At 40.9% G+C, this 10,781-nt stretch overlaps 1 protein-coding gene across 1 annotated transcript in view; it reads right to left on the reverse strand.

The window, feature by feature from the left end:
• The window catches only part of LOC137528450 (uncharacterized), a 34,533-nt gene extending 32,313 nt beyond the window's left edge, over positions 1 to 2,220 (reverse strand). Inside the window, exon 1 of the mRNA XM_068249744.1 lies at positions 2,160 to 2,220. Within this exon, the coding sequence (XP_068105845.1) occupies positions 2,160 to 2,212 (53 nt within the window). The 5' untranslated portion in view covers positions 2,213 to 2,220. The remainder of the gene's footprint in view (positions 1 to 2,159) is intronic.
• Positions 2,221 to 10,781: the final 8,561 nt, after the last annotated feature.

Here is a 10,781-nt window from a genome sequence, read left to right on the forward strand (position 1 = left end):
ATATATATATATATACACATATATACACACACAAACACACACATATATGTATATATGTATATACATAGAGAGAACGATTGAGATAGATACACCAACATTGCGGCTGACACTTCAGTATCTAACATACTTTTACCGGTGAAATAAGTGTGCAGCACTGCTGGATGCGCAACTCCGTTATTTGGAGATATGTCACGGAGGTTTCTACGCTTTCGCCGCATATGCCGAGCACGAGAGCCTACACATGCGCAGTTGGGAACGGCTCTCGTGCACGGCAGGACATGGAGAGGGCGGAAAGCGATGACCCGGAAGCAGTTCCGGAGTCACATGGTCTCGGCGGCCATCTTCAAAATTGGTATAATTAAGTTATTTATTGGCAACGGAGAGCGGGAAAAATAGATGTGAACAAGAGAGGGCATAATGGGGAACATAAATATATGTTTAAATCAATTTGCTCGGAAAACACCACAGATCTTCTTTAATTAAAATAGATTGGTAATATAATCTTACCCATCCTGTTTTAAAAGAACAGGCAAATGTTTGATTTCATGAGGACAGACATTTTTTTGGTTGAAAGGAGGTGACGGAGCATGAGACACAGTTCCAACTGTCCTGTGTGCTGATCACCCCTTCCAGTTGCTAGGAAATCCCATCATGCTTTGCACAGCATCAGGGAAAAAAAGCCCGGGCAGTTTTCTTTGATGGGTGGAGCTTAGCTAAAAATGCAGCTAAAAATGATGCTTTGGTAAGAAAAACAAAGTTCTGATGCTGTGAAACTGTTAAAGAAACACCAAGCCTTTTCAGTTCTGCTGAGTAGATTTTTAGTCCAGAGGTCACTTTAAGCTCTGTTAAGGCTGCTCTTTCCACTTCATTTCCCTGGGTGACTCCTGTCACCCGCAATTGTTCCCGAAAGCCTGGGCGAGTTACGTTTCATCGCCCATGTGCGGCCTGGCCAGGCACGCTCGCCTGCCCTCCTGTACAGGTAGTCAGGGATAGGTGCCTGCAGTATAGGTAGTCATCTGTCCCCCCCCCCCCCCTTCCATGAGCCCACCTGCTTGGGCAGTCCTCCTCTGTACCCCCTTTTCCCCCCTCCCTGAGTCCCTGTGCCAGACCCTTCTGCCGTACTAACATGGCCTGGATCCAGCACAGAATTATACCGCTCTTCTGTCAGCCGATTAGTGTCCTGTCACCATGATTACTTCCGGTCAGCACTTCTCATGACGTCATGAGAAGTGCTGTCTGGAAGTAACGATGGTGACAGGACGCTAAATGGCTGAAAGAAGAGCAGTGGATCCAGGCCATGTGAGTACGGCAGAAGGGGCCGGGGGCGTTGTCTGGTACAGGGCCTCTGGGACGGGAGAAAGAGGGGGCACAGAGCGACTAAGTGCGCGCACACATGGCCACTATGGTGCCTGCCCACCTAAATAAAGACACATATGGTTGCAGCCACCTTAGCATTTTATTAGATTAGATAAGTTTAACAGCAGTGGAGGAATATAGCATTAGTTGATGTTTAACCACATATATGTTCATGCTGGGACTTATAGTCCCACTATAATGAGACTGGCACTATAAGACACATATTGCAACTCCACCACAGTTGGTAGCTGGGACTTGCAACTGCACTTCAATGGTTACAGTTATACAGGAGAACATCTCAGTCGTTTTAATGTTGTGGCTGATCTTAAAATCCTAATAAGGAATGTAGAGGCACCAGGTAACTGCTGCCCTGTTGCAGTGATCCCAGCTACAGGCAAGTGACACTCCACTTAGCTCGCTTGTGCTGCTAATCTGTGCAGTCAATGCCAGTCATTGTAAACCGCACTTGCGGAAATGCGCAGTAATTCGAGTGTGTGTTTTTTCTCTTAATATCAGGGACATAATACCGGTAGTCATAATAAACAAACAAACATCAATAAGCAACTGGGAATGAATTCATGAGAAGGCAAGCAGGACCACATAGTGAATAGATATAGATAGATAGATAGATAGATAGATAGATAGATAGATAGATAGATAGATTGATAGATAGATAGTGTTTATTTATTCTCTGTAATGTTGGCTGAGGTCAGCTGACAGGTTCTGTGCTCAGCGATTGGTGCTGCAGCATGTGGCTGATTCTCCTGTCTAATGTGTCTGCAGGGCCTGGGCTTCACCTATACCTGAAAATAGACTTTTGGTCTTCAGCAAGATGGTGCTCTGCCTGCCTGCACATAAGTAGCAGCAGATGGTGCTCTAGTGCAGGGGAGGGCGGGCAGAGCTGGGTGTGGTAAAGCAGGGGATTCTGGGAAGAAGAAGTCAGTGTCAGGGAAATATTCTAGAAGGAAAGGGAGTGTTTTAGTTAGATAGCTGAGGGAAATGTTGTGAGAGACAGTATAGTGCAGGATAGATACTACAGAATGTATAGAGAGATGTAGTGTAGTGTAGTAAATGCAGAGATGCAGAATAGAGATAGTGCAGGGCATTACTAGAGGATATGCTATACAGAACAGCCCTGTTCTGTATAGCATATCAATCATGCAACCTCCATATTCTGGTATGTATCTCCTGCTTACTGAGGGACAGAGCAGAGCTGTTGTGTGGATAAATAGATACACAGACAGACACACACACATACTCTGCTCTGTTGCTCAGTAAGCAGGAGATACATTACAGAATATGGGGATTGCATGATTGATATGCTGTACAGAACAGGCGGCCCTGTTCTGTATAGCATATCCTCTAGTAATGCCCTGCACTGCATCTCTTTTCTGCATCTCTGCATTTACTAGGACAGGCAGAAGTTACTGAGGGATGGGATAGTATATGTATGTATATATGTTATGTGTGTTCTGCTCTGTCCCTCAGTAACCTCTGCCTATCCTGTATGATTATATGCTGTTTCTCTGCATTTCATACACTACATCTCTCTATATGTAGTGTAATTACATTATTTTATATAATAATTGTGTTCCTGAGATGTGGGTAGAAACCAGACTGCCCAGAGGAAACCCCACAAACATGGGGAAACCTACACAATTAAGTCCAGGCTGGGAATTAAACCGCAAACCTGTGGAAGGCTAGCTTGTGAAGTACAGATAGAGGCAGTACAGTGCAGGATAGATATATTGCAGGATGTATAAAGAGATGTAGTGTATGAAATGCAGAGACACAGCATAGAATTATACTGATCAGGCAGAAGTTGCTTAGGGAATGAGCCGATCTGAGATATATATATATATATACATATATATATATATATATATATATAGTGTGCGTGCGTGTGTACTGCAATCACTGAAAAACGGCTTGACCGATTTGAACGAAACTTGGTAAACAGATCCCTTACTACCTGGGATGATATGTTCTAGGGGTCTTGCGTCCCCCTGCACATGTGGGCGGAGCTACAAACAGCCCATCAGATTTCACCCATTCAAGTCAATGGAAAAAATGTAAAAGGCTGCCATTCTCACAGTAATCAAGCCAGAGTCCCCACACTTGGCACAGTTGGTCACTTGGTGACCGAAGTTACAAATCCAGGAAAAGTGGGCGGAGCATAAAACAGCCAATCAAATTTCAGCCATTCATTTTAAATGGGAAAATGTAAACTGCAGCCATTCTTAGACTGTTAATGGCACGGTTCTCAAACTTGCCACAGTTGGTCACTGGGTGAATGCGATTAAGATTCAAGAAAGTGGGTGGAGCCTACAACAGCCAATCAAAATTCACCTATTGATTTTCAAGGGGAATATTTAAACTGCTGTTATTCTTACACTTTTAATGGCAGAGGCTTCAAACTTGCTACAGTCGGTCATTGGTCAGATTTCCTTAGTGGATAAACTGCTTCCATTCACACATTTTTGATGCCAGGAACCTGAACGCTCACAAACTTGGTCATTGAATGTCTTTGTGTCAAGGTTACAAAAAGTGGGCAGAGCCAAAAACAACTTTTACTAGGAAAAAATAAACTGCAGCCATTCTTACACCGTTAATGGCAGGGTTCTCAAACTTTGCACAGTTGGTCACTGGGTGATTGAGATTAAGATTTTGGAAGGTGGGTGGAGCCTACAACAGCCAATAAAAATTCACCTTTTGATTTTCAAAGGGAATATTTAAGCTGCTACCATTCTCTTATACTGTTAATAGCAGATGCCTCAAACCTGGTTCAATTGGTCACTGGGTGACTGGGGTTCAAATTCAGAAAGGGGTCAGAGCCACAAACAGCCAATCAGGTTTGTTAGATTGTTTTATTGATACCAAGGACCCCAAAGCTGATAAACTTGATAATTGAGTGACTGTATGTCAAGGTTAGAAAAAGTGGGCGGTGCCAACTAAATTTTTAACATGGCAGGGTTCCCAAACTTTACACAATTGGCCACTGGATGACTGGGATGAATATTCAGAAATGTGGGTGGAGCCTACAACAGCCAATCAAAATTTACCTATTGATTTTCAAGGGGAATATTCACATTGCTACCATTCTTACACTGTTATTGGCAGAGGCCTCAAACCTGATACAGTCAGTCATTGGGTGACTGGGGTCCAAATTCACTGAAGGGGTGGAGCCACAAACAGCCAATCAGATTTGTTAGATTGTTTTCAGCCATTCTGTTATTGGCAGGGTTCTCAAACTGGGTGGGTGGGTGACACAGGGGAATTTTTACATTGCTGCCATTCTTACACTCTTAATGGCAGAGGTCTAAAATCGGCTACAGTCAGTCACTGGGAGACTGGGGTTTAAATTCTGAAGGTAGCGGGCCAAAAACAGCCAATCACATGTGTTTAATTTCAATTTCAATAATTTTTATTGGAGACATGTGTTTAATTTCAATGGTAAAATGCAACTTATTGATGCCAAGGACCCCAAAAGCTCATAAAATTGTTCATTGAGTGACTGTATGTCAAGATTACAAATAGTGGGCGGAGCCAAATACAACTAACTTTTTTCATGCAAAAATGTAAACCGCAGCTTTTCTTACACTGTTATTCGCAGGGTTCTCAAACTTTGCACAGCTGGTCACTGGGTGACTAGGATTAATATTCAGAAAAGTAGGTGGAGCCTAAAAGAGCCAATCAAAATTCACCTATTGATTTTCAAGGGGAATATTGAAACTACAGCCATTCTTACACTTTTAATGGCAGAAACCTCAAACCTGCAACAGTCGGTCGTTAAGCGTCTGGGGTTCAAATTCAGTAAAGGGGTCGAGCCACAAACAGCCAGATTTCTTTGCTGGATAAACTGCTTCCAGTCACACAATTTTGATGCTAGGAACCCAAAAGCTCACAAACTTGGTCATTGAGTAGTGACTGTGTGTCAAGGTTACAAAAAGTGGGTGGAGTTAAAAACAGATTTTTCTGGGAAATTGTAAACTGCAGCCTTTCTTCACTGTTAATAGCAGGGTTCTCAAGCTTTGCACAGCTGGTTACTAGGTGACTGGGATTAATATTCAGAAAAGTGGGTGGAGCCTAAAAATGCCAATCAAAAATCACATGTCGCTTTTCAAGGAGAATATTCAAATTGCTTCCATTCTTGCACTGTTAATGGCACAAGCCTCAAACCTGGTACAGTTGGTCATTGGGTCACTGGGGTTCAAATTCAGAAAAGGGAACAGAGCCATAAACAAAGAATCAGATTTGTTTCATTTCATGGGAAAATACAAATTATTGATGCCAAGGACCCGAAAGCTTCACAAACTTGACTGTGTGTCAAGGTTACAAACAGTGGGCGGAGGCAAAACATTTTTCACTGGGAAAATGTAAACTGCAGCCATTCTTACACTGTTTATGGCAGGGTTCCCAAACTTTGCCCAGATTAATATTCAGGGAAGTGGGTGGAGCCTATAATAGCCAATCAAAATTCACCTGTTGATTTTCAAGTGGAATATTGAAATTGCTGCCATTTTTACACTGGTAATAGCAGATGCCTCAAACCTGCTACAGTTGGTCATTGGGTCACTGGGGTTCAAATGCTGGAGAGGGGGTGAAGCCACAAACAGCCAATGTGATTTGTTTTCATTTCTATTGGAATATACAAATTATTGATGTCAAGGACCCCAAAGCTCACAAACTTGGTCAATGAGTGTTTGTGCATTAGGGTTAGAAAGTGGGCGGAGCCAACACCAGTCAAATACATACCCGGGCAACGCTGTGTCATCAGTGGGTGGAAACAAATACAAATTTCACTGGGAAAATGTAAACTGCAGCCATTCTTACACTGTTAATGGCAGGGCTCTTAAACTTTGCACAGTTGGTCACTAGGTGACTGGGATTAATATTCAGAAAAGTGGGTGGAGCCTACAAAAGTGAATCAAACTTCACCTATTGCTTTTCAAGGGGAATATTTAATTGCTGCTATTCTTGCACTGTTAATGGCACAGGCCTCAAACCTGGTACAGTTGGTTATTGGGTGACTGGGGTTCAAATTCAGAAAAGGGGGTCGAGCCACAAACAGCCAATCAGATTTTTTTTCATTTCAATGCAAATTATTGATACCAAAGACCGCAAAGCTCACAAACTTGGTCATTGAGTAACTGTGTGTTAGGGTTAGAAAAAGTATGCGGAGCCAACACCAGCCAAATGCATACCGGGCAACGCCGGGCAATCAGCTAGTATATATATATATATCTCTGCATTGTAACTGGTTGCATTATTCTCTCCCTGCATGCAGTCTTTGTATTAAAGGCTATGTCAGGTCTGCATTGCAGTTCACATTCATGACGCTTATGTTATGCAACTGACCACTGTGAACCTATTCGAAGACCCTGTTCAGGCTGAGTTCACATATGACATAGCGTACATTGTTCCATTGTACAATTATCCTGTTCTTTTGCTTTTCAATAAACCTTTGCTTGATGAAAAAAAAAAAAAACATGACATAGCGTGAAAAAGTAGCGTTTTAGGATGGTCCATTTGCAATTTTCGATTGCTTTGTAACCGCGTTTTTGGTGCATTTTCATTTGCATTTTTTTACGCAGATGCGTTTTGCATGCATTCTAATGTGTTTGCGGTTCACTAATGTAAAACGCATTTGCGCTTTGTATGCATTTTTTTTCTTTAAATTTATGCAAATCACTAAGAAGACAACAGGAAGCGGAAACACATCAGAGATCTTTACTTTTTAATTAAAAACACATTAAAAACGCAATGCATATGCGTTACCATAGACTTTTATTATGTGCGTTTTGGTAGCCAGTTATGCAGCACTAACAGCGTTTGCGAAACGCATACTGTACAAATGCAGTGAAACGCAGCTTCTTCTGCGTCCCATAGACTAACATTGCTGCATAAAATGCAGTGTTTCCCGCTACGCTAGCTTTTCTGCAATGTGTGCACCCAGCCTCACAGTGCTCAGTTGCATTGCAGAATAATTCTGCAAGTCAACTCACTGGCCATACAATTCTATGGGCCTGTTCACAGTATTGCGTTGTAACTGAGCCTGTTATTCGAACTCACTGCATACCAGCTTTGTATTAATGTCTATGTCTAGTCTCTATTTTAGTTCACAGTAATTATAACACATTATAACGTGTGTTATGCACCTGAACACGGTGATGCGATGCAACAGGGGCGGCACATCGCACTGAACGCACTCTGAAAGTGTAAAACCAACCTTAGACATTCTCAGTAAAGTGTAAGAGAAAAATTACAGATGAACACAATCTATGGTATGGTGGGGAGGAGAAGCAGGAAGGGAATTGTAGATCAGTCACATCTTGCTACAAATGAAAAAATAAAATAATCATGTAATGCGTTTGGTATTGGTACCAAAAAATCTTTGGTAGCCACACTTTTTTTTAAATGTGTTAACATTGTTTTATTTCTTGCTCTTGGACACCGTAGTTTGTGAGCTCTATTGAGGGGCAGTTTGTGATGTGAATTGCTGGATGTAGTCAGTGAAGTGCTGAGGACAACTGGCAGCACTAAATAATGCAAGATAATACAGTAAAAAAATTGTGGGAGGAATGGGTTCCTTAAAATAATCATCTCAATACAGATTTTTCAGTAAATGCAGTAATTAGTAATATATATTGTAATTAAACAATTTTATTAGTGAAACATAAGGTGGACAGATGTTGTTCTCTATATAGCATCACTGTTATATGTTGACAACTGTAAATACAGAAAGTAATACTTGGGGTATTGAAAGTCAAAAATTGTATGTAATGGTCCGTTCCAATTAGATACAGTTGTCTGCTGATTCATTCACATAAAATGCTTTAGATCTAACAGCGGTGTTGCACGTTATCTGCGCGTTTCTCCTACAGTCCTGGCATGCCAGTAAAGTATACTGAGACCATTCATTGCTTCTCATCCAAGGGAGTGGGCTCACTCACAATTTTGCCAAAAAATAGATTTTCACATTTTGTTAATAAAATGCATTTTAAACTTCCAGAAAGCAAGAGAATACTCAATATAAGGGCTTTAACCTACTAGAGCACTCTTTTTGAGCGTTAAGGGCCATTTTCCCCTAGCAATTGCAATCAAAAACACCAGCAATTGCGATTTTTCATTCATTTTGTTATGCGATTGCGATTTTTCATTTGCATTGCATTATCCCTCTTAAAATAGCTCCAGAAAGCGATTGCGATTTGAGATTTACAGTTTACAAATTGAATCACTATAGTGGAAAATACTTCTCATGATTTCTATGTTTGCATCCCTGGAGAGTCACACTGACAAGAGGCGGCCAGTAACTTGGTTCTGCACATGCATGTGCAGCAGATTTACATACAAATTTAATTTGTAAAAAAAAAATAGTTTTATTGCAGCCACAGTTGCAGAGGCCAGGCAATGTCATGGCCTATACATTTTACCCCCAAAAATGAAAGTATTTTTAAAAGAAAAACAATGTTTGTTGCATCCCTGGTGAGTGTCATTGACAGAGGCAGTGACTTGGCTCTGCACTTGTATGTGCAGGTTTACATACCAATGTAATTTGATCCCCCCAAAAAGCTGCTTTTGCAAACGCTGTAGCACAGGCCAGAAAATGTTATAGACTATACATCTTACTCAAAAAATTGAAAGTTTTTAAAAATAAAACCGATGTTTGTTGCATCCCTGGTGAGTGTCACTGCTTTTGCAAACGCTGTAGCATAGGCCAGACAATGACATAGCCTATACATTATACCCCCAAAATTTAAATATGAAAGAAAAACAGTTTTTGTTGCATCCCTTGTGAGTATCACAAACAAGAGAGGTGGCCGGTGACTTGGTTCTGCACATGAACATGCAGCATATTTACATATAAATTTAATTTGTTAAAAAAAAAGTTTTGTTGCAGAGGCCAGGCAATGTCATTACCTGTACATTTTACCCAAAAAGTTGAATTTTTTTTTATAAGGAAAAGGTTTGTTACATCCCTGGTGAGTGTCATTGACAAGAGAAACAGTGACTTGGCTCTACACATGTATGCGCAGGTTTTCATATCTATGTAATTTGACCCCCCCCCCCCCCCAAAAAAAAACAACTGCTTTTGCAAACGCTGTAGCACAGGCCAGACAATGTCATGGCATGACATATGTCATAGTATGACACAATTTAATTTGTTAAAAAAAGTTTTGTTGCAGCCACTGTAGCAGAGGCCAGGCAAAGCCATGGCCTATACATTGTACCCACAAAGTTGAACTTTTTTTTATAAGAAAAACAATGTTTGTTGCATCCCTGGTGAGTGTCACTGACAAGAGAGGCAGTGACTTGGCATGTAATTTGACCGAAAACCCCACCTACTTTTGCCAACGCTGTAGCACAGGCCAGACAATGTCATGGTCTTTAGATTTTACCCCAAAATTAAAAAAAACAAAACAATTTTTGTTGCATCTCTGGTGAGTGACACTGACGAGAGAGGCGGTGACTTGGCCCTGCACATGTATGTGCAGATTTACATACCAATGTAATTTGACCCCCCAAAAACTGCTTTTGCAAACGCTTTAGCAAAGGCCAGACAGTGTCATAGCCTATACATTTTACCCCCAAAATGTAAACGTTTTAAAAATAAAATCAATGTTTGTTGCATCCCTCGTGAGTGACACTGACAAGAGAGGTGGCTGGTGACTTGGTTCTGCACATGGATGTATGCAGCAGATTTACATACAAATTTTATTTGTTAACAAAAAAAGTTTTGTTGCAGCCACTATAGCAGAGGCCAGGCAAAGTCATGGCCTATACATTTTACCTAAAAAATTGAAAGTATTTTTTGAAAGGAAAACAATGCTTGTTGCATCCCTGGTGGATGTCACCAACAAGAGAGGCAGTTTGGCATGTAATTTGACCAAAAAAAACACCCCTGCTTTTACAATCGCTGTAGCACAGGCCATACAATGTCATAGCCTATACACTTTACCCCACCAATTTTTTTTTTCAATTAAATCAATTTTTGCTGCATCCTTGGTGAGTGACACTGATGAGAGGTGGACGGTGACTTGGTTCTGCATATGAACGCATAGCATATTTACGTACAAATTTAATTTGTAAAAAAAAATAGTTTTGTTGCAACCATTGTAGCAGAGGCCAGGCAATGTCCTAACCTTTACGGTTTACCCCCCAATTTTTTTTTTTTAAAGAAAAACAATGTTTGTTGCATCCCTTTTGATTGTCACTGATGAGAGGTGGTGACTTGGCCCTGCACATATATGTGCAGGTTTACATAGCAATGTAATATGACCCCTCCAAAAAACTTTTTTTGCAAACGCTGTAGCACAGGCCATACAATGTCATGGCATATATATATATATATATATATTTTACCCAAAAATGTTACATTTTTAAAAATAAAATCAATGTTTGTTGCATCCCTGGTGAGTGAAATT

The sequence above is a fragment of the Hyperolius riggenbachi genome, chromosome 8 (assembly GCF_040937935.1).
Source record: "Hyperolius riggenbachi isolate aHypRig1 chromosome 8, aHypRig1.pri, whole genome shotgun sequence".
Classification (NCBI taxonomy): Eukaryota; Metazoa; Chordata; class Amphibia; order Anura; family Hyperoliidae; genus Hyperolius; species Hyperolius riggenbachi.